The sequence below is a fragment of the Phocoena phocoena genome, chromosome 16 (assembly GCF_963924675.1).
Source record: "Phocoena phocoena chromosome 16, mPhoPho1.1, whole genome shotgun sequence".
In the NCBI taxonomy this organism is placed as follows: domain Eukaryota; kingdom Metazoa; phylum Chordata; class Mammalia; order Artiodactyla; family Phocoenidae; genus Phocoena; species Phocoena phocoena.
In genome coordinates, this window is record NC_089234.1 from 80,789,996 (window position 1) to 80,804,654 (window position 14,659).

The window sequence follows — 14,659 nt, forward strand, 5'->3', positions numbered from 1 at the left end:
TGTCCTCGGGGAGCTGGCCGCTTCCCCCCCCCCACCTCAACGTTGGCATCAGGAGACTGGACAGTGTGTCATGTCCACTGGACACACCGTCCTTTGTAACGAACAGTAAAGATGAGATGTTTCCGAGGACCTTTCCGTGTATCAGAAGGGGGGGTGGCCTGGAAGGAAACCACCACCAGCTATTGTGGGAATGGAACCCACCTCCTCCCCTGGGCCCCCGAGTCTCAGCCTGTCCACCCAGCCTCTCGCTCTGGACGGCGAACCTCAGCCCATCTCGTGCTGCTGTCCCCAGGGCCCAGCACTGAGCAGGGCTTAGCAAATATTTACCGAGTGACTTCATGAGTCCATGGCCTAGAAAAATCCAGAAGCTGTTTACATTCAGCTTTCGATTGCATTAGATCATTTCTTCACACTAATTTATTTCCCAATTTGCTCTGCTCATGCAAATATTAAGAGTTTCCTGAATTTCCTAAATAGATACCATCTGGGTCAGGATGGGAGTTAGTGAAGGGAATCAACACAGAATTGAAAATGAGCTGCAGGGGAACTACAGGTGGGTAACTGGGAATTCTCCTTATTATCGTTAATCACACTCATTACTTAATCCATAAAAAAAGCCCCTGTGATTCACCGAAACTCCCGTGTCTCTCAGACTTTAACTCTGGGTAGAGAAAGCCGTGCACAGATGGCTGAGTGGTGGCCCCAGGACAAAAGACAGCTCAGGAATGAAGCCGGGGACCGGTTTCCATCTCAGCCCATCAGCCCTCAGAGCCACGCTCCCTCTGCTTCCTACAATGCTGTTCCCTTTATTTTAATAAACCCCAATGTGTAAACCCAAATGTCAGTGCAAATTAGCCTTGCTATAAACTAATCGGTACGGAAAACGAGCAAATCCCTCAGGGGCAAGAATTAAAAACACGTGGGTTGGAATGTTAGCACAGCACCCGGTGCCCACGGGGACTCGGGGTGTCTAGGACCACACTATCAGCCCCGGGTCTCATGCAGGTCCCCATCTGCCCAGTGCTGGAAAAATCCTGGCCTTTCTACTTTTGTCTTTTCCACCAATCACTTAAAGAAGGATAAAACCCATTTGTAAAATAAGATCCTACACCACTGAAAACAGTATAGATCCACACTGCACAGGACAGCGTACCGCATCCCAGGGATAACATGGACCGCGTGAATTCTGGGAGTACAGAGTTCAGTAATATTGAGAAAAGAATGAATCCCACCTGGGGGGAGGTGTTTCCTGAGAGTGTGCACCTGTGATGAACCCACCCGGTCACCTCCTCTGCAGCTGGCTCGCTGGGCCCGGGGCCCTCCAGTGCGCTGCCTTTGCGTGGAGGGCCGCCTTCGGGAACGTCTAGAGTGAGACAGGGCAGAGGGGAGCCCAGACATTCCACCGGCTGGGACATCCCGTGCCAGAACGGCTCTTGACCATTGCTGTGGTTTATACAGTTGTACGTATAACACAGAGGGTCCCTTTCCAGACAGGAATGACGGACGGTCATCACGATGCCAGAAGAATTGCTCTGTGGTGCCGCTGCTGGAATCGTAGAGTTTTAATTGAGGAAAGAACCAAAACGGATGCTCTCATTTTCACAGTGAGGAAAACCTCGGCTCAGATGACCACTTCTGGCAACAAGACTTGAGTAGGACCTTCCGAATACCTTTGCCAACTGCCGCGCCGTATCGAGGGCTATTCTATCAAATTTATGTCATCCGACGAATGTGTTTCCATCTCTCCCTCGGTGGGATGACGGTGATAAGGAAGTGGTTTGGGCCAGTTATGCAATCAATGAAGTGTGCGTTAAATCTGGAAATAGCTTTCTTAGCCAACAAACAATGTCATAAATGACTGAGGCCACTCTGATGGCACAACTGAACATTGTAAACTTGCCAGGGACAATGTAGGTAACTTTACAGTCCTTCCTTATATATCTGACTTGGGTCTAAAAGTAAGGAGAGTGGAGTAAAAGTCATACACACCTTGGAAAAGTGGACATCACTGGTTTCTACAATCTTATCCCACATATAGAGGCGACAGCCTTGCAGGAGGGGCACGTGGACATTTACTTGGGTTTATGATATCCATGCCCAATACAACAGGCTTCAGACGGGCTTCAGCTGAATTTGAGCAAAGAGGATGACACAGGAGACCTTTATTTGGAAGTTTTATCTATAATCCACTGATTTTAAAACAAATTCCGATGAGTCTTCTGTGACTCCCTTCAACTGGTTTTTCTCCTCTTTTCCTTCCTCCCTTACTTCTCAAGGTGATGACAAGGGATCAGAGGTGGGTCTCCTGGGAGAGACGCAGGCCGTGCTAGTCCCCATTTGGCTCGAGCTGTGATTAGGGGCTCAGAAACGTCTCCTGCCACGTTGGTAACAGTGATCGTTTTTATGCCACCTCATTTTACATCTCTGGTAAAATGTGTCTGTAACAGTTATTTTCTTTTGCCGTGTATCTCCATTCCAGCCTGTGAACTTAGAGCTAGCTGATCATCGTCGAATTCTGTGGTGTGGTGGTCCCGACACGACAATTAAATGGAAATAAAGAATCACACGTTTCAAAGGGAAGAGAGGAAGAGCGGGTCAGAGGAAAAATGACTCAGTCCAGAAGCACCGTGAGCTACACTACATTCATCTGTTCCAATCAGAAAGGAAGTAGGTGAGCAGGAAGTATCCGGACAGGCAAACCAGAGCCCTGCCCTGATAATCCACACTGGAAAACCGTCGTATAGCTTTGCTTTTAAACTCTGTTGTACTTTGTTTACTTGTGTTTCAAGTTATCTATTGGGAAAAGGTCTTTGATAAAGGACACTTTGCACACACACACACACACACACACGTGCACACACACAACTGAAGAGGTAAATACGACCCGTTTTCATGTACATGGTGGTGAAGGTCCAGTGGGAAAACACATAGGATGTACAGTCAGAGAAAAGCAAAGTATTCATGAGAAAATTAGCAGTCATATGGGCTCAGTAGACCAAACCTCTCTCTTAGGAGAAAGGAAAAAATAACTTTCTTTGGACTGGGAGAAAGATACAGCAAAAGTAGATTCCCGATCATTGATTGCTGTGCTAGGATGTTGAGGTGGAATTTTCCAGTTGCTCCAGAATCAGACACGAACGCTGAAGGACACAGGCTTAAATGCCCTTCACCCCAAATCGGGAGCAGCGAGGGAGGTGTCCACCCAGGGCTGCACAAGTTGCAAACCACCAGCACCCTCACTCACCACCGTGTTGACCGTGCGGGAAATGGAGTCTTCGTGAGAGATGCTTCCCTGCCCAAGCCCCCAGCCCCGCATGGGAGCAAACAGGGGGTAAACTCTCCCACGCAAACCAAATGAAGGAAAAGCAAGTCCACTAGACCCCCCTCTTCCAGCCAGGGGGTGTCCTGCAAGGAAGGCTGACGTCTGGTTCTCCCATATGAACCTCTATCTGCGTCTGGTTGTCTTTGGAGCAAAATCTGAGACGAGCTGAGTTCAGGCTGCTTTCTGGCGAAGTGATTCCCAAGAAACCAGAGTGGGTGGCAGGAAGGAGGAAACGTCAATAAACCGTGTGCCATTGAGCTGACCACCACAGAGGCGACTGGGGCGCCAACCAACTGGGAAACGTCCTGGGAGAAAATGTGTGCAACGCTCCTCGAAGCTGTCCCCCTGGACGTGGGGAGGCTGGAGCGTTAATCCGCCCTCAGGGGCATCACTCACTCCCCTTCCTCACAAGAGGCAGGGAAAGCCCCGTGGCAGAGAAGCCTGTCGGGTGCAAAGCTGTCAGTGGGCACGATAGCGTCCACAGCTGGAGAGGGAATCAGAGGGAGGCCAAGGGGTTGGGACGCGGGGCATCAGGTCTCTGCGGCAATCCGCGCCCACACACCGACTTTGTGATGCACCGCTGCCCGTGGAGCAGGGACGACGGAACGGGAGAGCCACAGCAGGGCAGAGGGCCTGGAACTGGCCGACCCACATGCCCACCGTTCAGTGCGGCAAAGATACGTGAGCTTCCTGTGAATCAAGTGAACACGACAAAAGGGATCCTCCCAACAAGGGCACCCACTGGCCAAGGAGACCCAGAGAAAGAGGCTGGGTGACACGTGAAAAACGGTGGTTGCCCCTGTGGGGTGGAGAGATTGTGTTCACGTCAGCATCAGGAAGGTGTTGCAGTGGCCTCTGGGGACCCCGCACCTGAGTCCCACAAGAGAGGGAATGTGTCAGCACATATTCACGGGGGTATCAACACCTCTGTTGGCCGGGGGGCAGCGATGGCCCACAAGGAGAGGATTACAAACACTGGACAGGGAAAGATTTGAATTGGACGTACGAATGATGCTTCAAACTAGACTCACTGGATGAGCAACGGTAACTGAAAATGCCCCAGACATCTGTATTTTCTGCCCAAGACACCATAGAGAAATGGGGGAAATGTGTTCACAAAACAGAGCACAGCAGACCAGAGAACAGACAAACCACGATGCCTTTGTACCCTGCTGAGTAGAGATACCCCAGTGACCCAGTTATATTACAGAGCAGTGCGGTACCAAAGACAGAGAGAGGCGGATACCAAACCATTTGAGTACCAGTAATCTGCTTTAGAGGAGCCCAGTTAACCCCTGGGGTGACAGCTAACGCTCCCTGGGCTGCTGGAAGGACCTGGACAAATCGAGCATGATTCGGGGTGACACACAGAGAACTAAACAGTACTTTTTAGAACTATGAATTCAACAGGGATTATTATGAACAAAATGACAGTGAAATTACAAATGAAGTACCTGATTGTACTTGGGAGTTTACATTTCCTCAGATCTTATTCTAAACCAAATTTTCTTAACTTGAGAGCCAAAGGCCCCCTAGAGAGGGAATCAATAAGCTCAGAAGATCTGCATGCAAGTGTTTGTATGCAGTTGTCCGTACGTTTGTACATACGTGGTCCTGTGATGGAAGAAATCTATAGCTTTCATTAGATCCTCTAGGAAAGGCTTGATCCCAACAAGGCGAAGAGGTACTTATTTGTGCTGTTATTAATCAGTATTGAAAATGTGCCATATGCGGATGCAACTTTTTTATTTCTAACAGGAAAAGCACCATCATTGGGAAGCATTCTGTTTCGCCCTGGACTCGGAAAGCCCCTGGCCTGGGAGAAACCTTGCCATCCAGGCGCTGGCTGCCTGAGCTCGGCCCAGACACCCCGTCCCCCTGGTGGCCACTGTGAGAACTGCAGTCAAAGCCCCTGGTTCGGGGGGGAACCTGTGAGTCCACATAATCCTGATGATGACAAACGTCACAGGCTGGATGGGCAGTCGGCACGGTGAGAGGCAATTCTTTAAATTATTAATGACTATGCAATTATGTTAACACGCAGCAGAAAAGCGTAAGAAAGGAACTAATTCTGAGGCATTGTTCTCTAATTGTGTTAATAACGGGACAGATGGCTTTGGCATGAGAAAAGCCAAGATAATGCTTAAATAACTGAAGTGTGGAAAAGAGCGATCTAATTCAACCCCCTCCTTTTCTCATGAGGGGAGCGAAGTGTGGAGAAGGTAGGAAACTACGTTAGGTCACACAGAGCTGGGTAGCGCAAGAGACAGGACCAAATCCAGGTTTCCTGGAGCTCCAATCGGGGGTTCTTCAAGACACTGTGGGGACTTCCCTGGTGGCGCAGTGGTTGAGAATCCGCCTGCCAATGCAGGGGACATGGGTTCGAGCCCTGGTCCGGGAGGATCCCACATGCCGCAGAGCAACCAAGCCCGTGCGCCACAACTACTGAGCCTGCGCTCTAGAGCCCACGAGCCACAGCTACTGAGCCCGCGTGCCGCAACTACTGAGCCTGTGCTTTAGAGCCCACGAGCCACAACTACTGAGCCCATGCGCCACAACTACTGAAGCCTGCACACTCTAGAGCCCATGCTCCACAACGAGAAGCCACCGCAATGAGAAGCCCGTGCACCACAGCTCTGCCCCCGCTCGCCACAACTAGGGAAAGCCTGCATGCGGCAATGAAGACCCAAGGCAGTCAAAAATAAATAAATGAATTAATTAATTAATTTTTTTTAAAAGAAGATACTGTGAACCTCCTCCTTGCTGGGTGTGTCAAAAGCAAGGCTGAAGGAGTGTTTTCTCCAGGGCAACTGAACCACGTTAGACTGAAGGTTCTTCCTCTCTCCCTCTCTATACACATGCATCTTGGTGAACCTACATGTAGACACACATATGTATCACATTCATTCATTCAGTGAATGTCTATGGAATACTTATCATAGGTCAGCCACTGCTCTAGTGTCTAGGAATAAAAAGATAAATACAATACAGTCTTGTCCTTGAGGAGCTCACAGTCTGTCAGAGTAGACAGATATTCAAGGAGACAGATTAAGTTGAGAGCCAAGGCAAGGGTGAGGTCATTCAAGGTGCTCCAGCAATTCAAGGGGTAGATGCTGTGACTGACACGGGCAAGGCTTCACAAGGATGGGAGCTCAGCTGAGTCGTGAAGAATGAGGAACAGTTAGGTGACAACTTCTACCGCTTCCGCGTGGGTCAAGTGCAGGGGCTGGTGGCACCTAGTGAAATTCCGGCTGCTGGAAAGCTAGGCAAGAGCTGCACTGGAAAAGCTTGGAGTGTCATGCTAAGTGTCATGTTATCCCAAGGACCATGAGGGCCACCGTACATGACACGACGTTTCCACCTGAGGCATCACGGAAGGTGAATGAGAGGGAGTAATACTGGGGTCGGGAACCCCAGAAGGAGACCACTGCAAGAATCCGGATTACAATTATTAAATCAGAACTGAAGCCCTGACGTGAGGATGGGCGAGGGGAGCAGGGATGCAGTAAAAGACAGCAGAGTCCACAGGACGTGGTCCCAATTAGACTGGGGAGTAAGGCCTAAGGGGAGGAGCCAAGGCTGAACCAGAGTTCTTACTTGGGTCACTGGGGAGATGGCGGCATAAGTCACTGAGACTGGGGATGCAGGAGCAGGGACTGACCGGGGACAAAGAGAGTGAATTTAATAACTAGTTTTAAAAGATAGTCAGTTTAGGGCTTCCCTGGTGGCGCAGTGGTTGAGAGTCCGCCTGCCGATGCAGGGGACACGGGTTCGTGCCCCGGTCCGGGAAGATCCCACATGCCACGGAGCGGCTGGGCCCGTGAGCCATGGCCGCTGAGCCTGCGCGTCCGGAGCCTGTGCTCCGCAACGGGAGAGGCCACAACAGTGAGAGGCCCGCGTACCGCAAAAATTAAAAAAAAAAAAAGACAGTCAATTTAGTAAAGGCAAGAATAAAACAACAGTAAATTTTTAAGGTAGAAAGGTAAGTACACTTAGTAAAGCTCAGGGAGTTGTTCAAAAGAAAGCCGAGCTGTGGGCTGGAATTTTAGAGAGAGACCAGGGGTAGGGATAGAAATTTGAGGGAAATTAGGAACTTCCCTGGTGGTCCAGTGGTTAAGACCCCGCGCTGCTAGTGCAGGGGGCCCGGGTTCAATCCCTGGTCGGGGAACTAAGATCCCACATGCTGCACGGCGTGGCCAAAATAATTTTAAAAAAAGAAAAAGAAATTTGAGGGAAATTAGTCCATTAGCGGTACCTGAAGCACAGAAGTATCTGAGATTCCCCCAGAGAGAGTATATAAAGTGGGAGGAGAGGATGGAGAAGAAGAGAAGACAAGGGAGCATCAATATGAAGGGGTCGGGAGAGAAACAGGAGCTCTTCAGAGATGGAAAGGAATGGCCAGCAGGGCAGCAAGAAGAGCAGGAAAGAGTGATTTGAGAAGGCCAAGGTGAGAGAGTTTCAGATGAATCCGACTGATCGAAAGTTGTAGACGGAGCCGTGACAATGCACAGAAGAAGCATTTTAAGATGTCTTTTCAATTGAGCAACTAGAAAATCATTACCAGCTTTGGTAGCGGCCGAGATAGAAATCAGAGCCCGGTGGGCTCAAAAAGTGAATGGGAACTAAAAACAGTATCCAGGTAACTCCTGTGAGGAAAGGAGGCAGGGTGAACAAGGTGCGCCACGGGTTTATACGGGCTTCATAAATGATTAATAATATACTTCTGTGGGGAACATATTCGGTTGAGCGACGGGAACATGCCACCTTTATGGGTCACAGTCAAATACGAGAAAGGGCACAGGGTGTAACCTGAGTGAGAGAGCAGGACACTGCCTTTATTTTAGTTCACCGTGTTCTATGAGACACTCAGCCGAGACCATAACAAAGCATCACTCTCCAACCACAACACGTGTAGCTAAAGACATGATCATTGGAGAGCAGGGGCCAGCTTGGACTCAGAGGGATAGCGCGGGAAGCTAGTTCCAAACTGGGACTCAAGCCAGACGCGAGGTTTGTGCCCAGGCTCAACACCCACCCACTGGGGGCCTGCACAAGTCCCTGAAGCCTTCCTGGGCCTCGTTCCCTCATCGCTAAATACAGATAGGGATGCAGATGATGACGATGTAATCGCCATAGGGATACACATATCAATACACAAAAGCTACAACCCCCTGGAACTGTCTTGAGGATTCAGTGAATTACTTCCTTTTCATCAAAAGAAGAACAGATAAGCAAAATGTGGTACATAATACAATGGAACGTGATTCAGCCTTCAAAAGGAAGGAAATTCTGACACGTCACAACAGAGACGAACCTTGGCTCAGTGAAATAAGGCAGTCACAAAAGGACAAATACCATATGATCCCACTAAGGTGAGGTACTCAGACTAGTCAAATTCATAGAGACAGAAAGTAGAAATGGTGGTTGCCAGGGGCTGGGAAGGGGGGACAAGGGAGTTAATGGGGTTTTTTTGTTTTTTTTGTTTTTTGCAGAACACAGGCCTCTCACTGTCGTGGCCTCTCCCGTTGCGGAGCACAGGCTCCGGACGCGCAGGCTCAGCGGCCATGGCTCACGGGCCCAGCCGCTCCGCGGCATGTGGGATCTTCCCGGACCGGGGCACGAACCCTCGTCCCCTGCATCGGCAGGCGGACTCTCAACCACTGTGCCACCAGGGAAGCCCAACGGGGTTTTTTTAATTGAAGTATAGTTGATTTACAATGCTGTGTTAGTTTCTGGTATACAGCAAAGTGATTCAGATACATAAATATATATATATATATATTCTTCCTCATATTCTTTCCATCATAGCTTATTACACGATACTGAATACAGTTCCCTGTGCTCTATGGTAGGACCTTGCTGTTTAGCTATTCTATATAGAGCAGTGTATCTGCTAATCCCAAACTCCTAATTTATCCCTCTCCCCCCCCTTTCCCCCTTTGGTAACCATAAGTTTGTTTTCTATGTCTGTGAGTCTGTTTCTGTTTTGGAAATAAGATCAATTGTACGATATTTTAGGTTCCACGTATAAGTGTTATCATACGGTATTTGTCTTTCTCTGCCTTTCTCTGACTTACTTCACTTAGAATGATCATCTCTAGGCCCATCCATGTTGCTGCAAATGTCATTATTTCATTCTTTTTTATGGCTGAGTAATATTCCATTGTATACATGTACCACATCTTCTTTATCCATTCCTCTGTCGTTGGACACTTAGGTTGCTTCCATGTCTTGGCTATTGTAACTAGTGCTTCTATGAACAGAGGGGCATGTATCTTATCGAGTTAGAGTTTTCTCTGGATACTTGCCCAGGAGTGGGATTGCACGATCACACCATTGCTCTATTTTCAGTTTTCTAAGGAACCTCCATACCGTTTTCCATAGTGGCCGCACCAATTTGTATTCCCACCGACAATGTAGGAGAGTAGGGAGTTAGTGTTTAATGGGGATAGAGTTTCAGTTTGGGAAGATGACAAGGTTCTGGAGATGATGGTGGTGACGGCTGCACCACAATGTGAACCTACTTAACGTCACTGAACTGGACACTTACAAATGGTTGAAATAGTAAATTTTATGGTATGTATATTTTATCACAATGAAAATTTTTAAAAAATGAGTTACTTCTTAAAGCACTTAGTAACTCTTACGCAAGTAAGAGTGTTACGCAAGTGTTTGTTAAATTAATAGAAACACAATACACTGGCAGATGCTAAAAACGGCCCGAGACTGGGGTGGAGGACCAGAAACACCCCCAAAGATCAAAAGAAAGAAAGAGGGCTTCCCTGGTGGCGCAGTGGTTGAGAGTCCGCCTGCCGATGCAGGGGACGCGGGTTCGTGCCCCGGTCCGGGAAGATCCCACGCGCCGCGGAGCGGCTGGGCCCGTGAGCCATGGCCGCTGAGCCTGCGCGTCCGGAGCCTGTGCTCCGCAACGGGAGGGGCCACAACAGTGAGAGGCCCGCGTATCGCAAAAAAAAAAAAAAAGAAATAAAGAAAGAATTAAGTAGAACGTCAAGTTGGGAAGGGCCCGTGTGAGAAGGGGACAGGAAACAAGGTGATACCTCAATGTCAGATGAAAAAAGAATAGAAATGGGATGTGAGATTCACCTGTTCTTTAAGAGAATCATGTAAAAGTTCACTCAACCAACACTTGTAAGGAAGCACCTACCAGGCGCCAGGCACTCTGCTACGTGATTCCCGCAAAACTGCAGGACAGGCACGTGAGAAAACCACCAGCTTCACTGTCAAGATGGGTTCTACGGAGCTGCCAAGATCAACCGAATGTAAAATGAGGACTGGGCCAGACAGGCCTGTGATTGTCAGAGCCAACTGGAAGTTGGAAGTAAAGTGTAATTGCTGTGGCCGTGTTTACACCCAAGTAGAAGCAGACCCGCGCTCTGATTAGGTTAATCGCATTCATCACTACTGCTTCCCCCTCAAGCCTTTACCCAAGGAGAGAGGTCACCAGCAGACAGATGAGAACAGTGGTTCACAGACTTTTCCAACAGGCCAGCACCTGGGACCCGGCAGCCCCAGACAGCCTGACTTAGCTGGTCTGGGGAAGAAGCTGGACGTTGAAAAACTCTCCAGGTGATTCAAACGTGCAGCCAGGATTGAGAGCCACCGAATTAGAAGTAGCTTCTGGCCTCCACCTAGTCCCGGTCCTGGGAGACCCTTGGGTAGCCGAAAGAGCAGAAGATGCTCCGGAGGAAGAGTCAGGAGGAGGATGTGTTTTCATCCCTCGGTCAGAGGGGACCATGTGTGGATCTTACAGGATGACAGGAGACCCAGCTGCCCTCGGCAAGAGGAAATCCACCTCCACCTTCTCAGCGGGTGGGCTTCCCGGGGGGAGCTTAGCACCCAGCCGTGCCTGTGCTTGTCGACGGGCCCTGCTGGCACTTAGCAGAAGGGCTTCCTAGGGCGTGTGACCCACCCCAGTCCCTGCCTCTGGAAGGAGCCTTCACCTGTCCAACGGGCAGAAGGGTGCTTCCCGGGAAAACGCAGCGAAGGGTCTCCCGGGCTCTTCACCACTCAGGAGCGGGGAGAGGAAAGAGGGCCCCCAGGGGAGAGCACGTACCTCTGGGCCGCCCGGTGCAGGGCGGCCTGGGCCTGTGCCCTCATGTGTCCCAGGAGGCCACTGACGGCCGGCTGCTGTGAAGGGAGCTGAAAGTGCAGGCTGCCTCTCTCTTTCTCCAGGGCTTCTAATCTTTGTTGGATCATCTCAGCTGGAAAACAAAAATGATGAGAGGGGAATAAAGAACCATAAAACTCAAAATAGACAACCCAGTGTCCCTGGGCTCCAACCCCAGCCAACGGTCACCTCAATGACATAATACAAAGGTCACCTGTTTCTAGGTCAGCACTTTCATCTCTTGGTTCATGCTTTTAAGAATCTTCCATCTTTTTATTGAAAACACAGCCCCGCTAGCTTTCATTCTTCTAACTATCGGAGGTTACAGTCTATGTATTTATATGGTGATCGTAATTATGACCATCACATAGGAGGATACATCATACTAATTATTTTTAAAACCATGATGGCTATTTGGGAGAAAACCTGCTAATTTTGATGAGTCTGTATAACCGGTTGAAAAGTATCAGTGCTCATGGGGCTCCCCTGGTGGCGCAGTGGTTGAGAGTCCGCCTGCCGATGCAGGGGACACGGGTTCGTGCCCCGGTCCGGGAGGATCCCACATGCCGCGGAGCGGCTGGGCCCGTGAGCCGTGGCCGCTGAGCCTGCGCGTCCGGAGCCTGTGCTCCGCAACGGGAGAGGCCACAGCAGTGAGGGGCCCGCGTACCGCAAAGAAAAAAAAAAAAGATCAGTGCCCAAATGTTGATTTTTGAGAATGTTTCCTTAGAAACTGTCCATCAACAGAGAACCAGTCACAATTACTGACGTCACAGAAGTGATGTTCAAACTGTCATGCTACAGCTGACCAGAGACCTGCTGCAGCTTGGGTGGAGGGGAAGCGGGCTCAGCAACCCTGAGTCTCTGGGGGTGCCAACTGCAAGACCTCCCCGTCAATTTGCCGTATGCCTTGTGACCAGTAGCCAGAAACTTGCTCAGAGAATTTGCCAAGGATTCATTCTAGCAATACCAGAAAGGGTCGTCTACTTCCTGTTCAAGACCAAGTGACAGCTACTGCCAGGGCTCTCTGTCTGTGCCACCTGCTTCAAAGAGACAGCGGAGCTAATTCAGATGCTACACTTACAACACACGGTGGCGTCTGGCCTGACAGGTCTGCTAGGATAACGCCGAAAGGCACCAGCCCCGTTCTCTAACACCAAGCTTCATACTTTTAAAATATTTTATTTTAATTAATTTTTACATTTTTATTATTTACTTTATTATTCAGTTATTTCTTGCTGTATAAAATCAAAACTTCAGTGAGAAGCGATCAAGTTCTTACCTTGTATGCTTTAAAATAACTTACTGATGCAGTCCTGATGCAGTAGTAAAGATGTGTTAAGATACTATTACATAGGGATTAGGAGAAAACTGAGTTTGCACCTCAACTCTGACATTTCTAGCCGTCTGACCTTCAAGTGATTTAACCTTTCTAAGCTTCAATTTCCTAAATCTGCAGAAACAGGCCTAATAACAGTCTGCACATGATAAGATCTTCGGAGGATTAAATGAGATAATAACACAAAGCATTTAGCACCACGCCTGGCACCCAGCACGCGTCCAAAAGGAGTGGCTATTATTAGTGGTGCCAGCAAGTCCTGGCCTTCAAGTGTCCACAAGGCAGTCAGAAACCCAGGCTGGCCTCCCTCTGCCGGCCACCACATTGTAGACTGCGCCCTCCCACCGCCAGGTGAAAAGTCCGCAGAGAACACAAGCTGATCCAGCAAAAGCAAACACTGGGAATGGGAAATTGACCGCTACAAATCACATTCGCAATGAATGGCAAAGGAAAATATGAATTAGCCCAGGAAACAGCTGTGATTAGGTATGTTCTGTGCTGTCAGTCATCTGCAGAAGTGTGGATATCTTAAGTTATTTCTATTTTATGATTTTAAAAAGTGCACTAGATCACTCCACACCAGTCAGAATGGCCATCATCGAAAAGTCTACAAACAATAAATGCTGGAGAGGGTGTGGAGAAAGGGGAACCCTCTTGCACTGCTGGTGGGAATGTAAATTGATACGGCCACTATGGAGAACAGTATGGAGGTTCCTTCAAAAACTAAAAATAGAACTACCATACGACCCAGCAATCCCACTCCTGGTCATATATCCAGAGGAAACCATAATTCGAAAAGATACATGCACCTCAGTGTTCACTGCAGCACTATTTACCATAGCCAAGACATGGAAGCAACCTAAATGTCCATCGACAGATGAATGGATAAAAGAAGATGTGGTACATATATACAATGGGACATTACTCAGCCATAAAAAGGAATGAAATAATGCCATCTGCAGCAACATGGATGGGCCTAGAGATGATCAGACTAAGTGAAGTAAGTCAGAAACAGAAAGACAAATACCCTATGACATCACTTACATGTGGAATCTTTTAAAAAATGACACAAATGAACTTATTTACAAGACAGAAGCAGACTCAGGGACTTCAAGAACAAACTTATGGTCACCAAAGTGGAAACGTGGTGCGGAGGGATAAATTAGGAGTTTGAGATTAACATATACACACAACTATGTATAAAGTAGATAATCAACACGGACCTACTGTAGAGCACAGGGAACTCTACTCAATATTCTGTAATAACCTATATGGGAAAAGAATCTGAAAAAGAATAGATATGTAAATACGTATAAATGAATCACTTTGCTGTACACCTGAAACTAACACAACATTGTAAATCAACTAGACTCTAATACAAAATAAAATTAAAAAAAAAAAGAAAAAGTGCACTAGGATCGTCATCACCGACTTTATAGCTTACCATTGTCTCTGATTCCTAACTTATCACCCACTCCGTCCTCCCAACGGCTATCCCATTTAGCACAACTAAATGCTGTATCTGTGACTTCACGTCATTTGTGTGAATCCTGCTGTTTCTCTGAGAAAATCTCTCCCATCATGCTCTCTATTTGGCCAGTGGTTTGAGGAAACATAACTTCACTGTCCCTGGCTTTTCCTTCTTGTAAACGTCTGCAAGATTTCTGCAGACACTGATTCCAGTTTGTAGCTCAACATCGAAAGCCAGGATTGTACCTGTACATAGCAGGTGCTGAATAAATGTGGCTGACTAACCATCCGATAGAACACCAACAATTTAGAATCTGGGTCACATTTACAAACAACGCTGAATAGTAAAGACAAAGTTAACCATGAAAGACATTACCAAGCACCAAGCAAAATGATGCACTGA

The 14,659-nt window shown here is 48.3% G+C and overlaps 1 protein-coding gene across 1 annotated transcript in view; it reads right to left on the bottom strand.

Annotated features, from left to right (window-relative positions):
* Window positions 1-14,659, bottom strand: part of DISC1 (DISC1 scaffold protein) — a 288,333-nt gene that overhangs the window by 235,286 nt on the left and 38,388 nt on the right. The window contains exon 5 of the mRNA XM_065893936.1: window positions 11,397-11,544. Coding sequence (XP_065750008.1) covers window positions 11,397-11,544 — 148 coding nt within the window. The remainder of the gene's footprint in view (window positions 1-11,396; window positions 11,545-14,659) is intronic.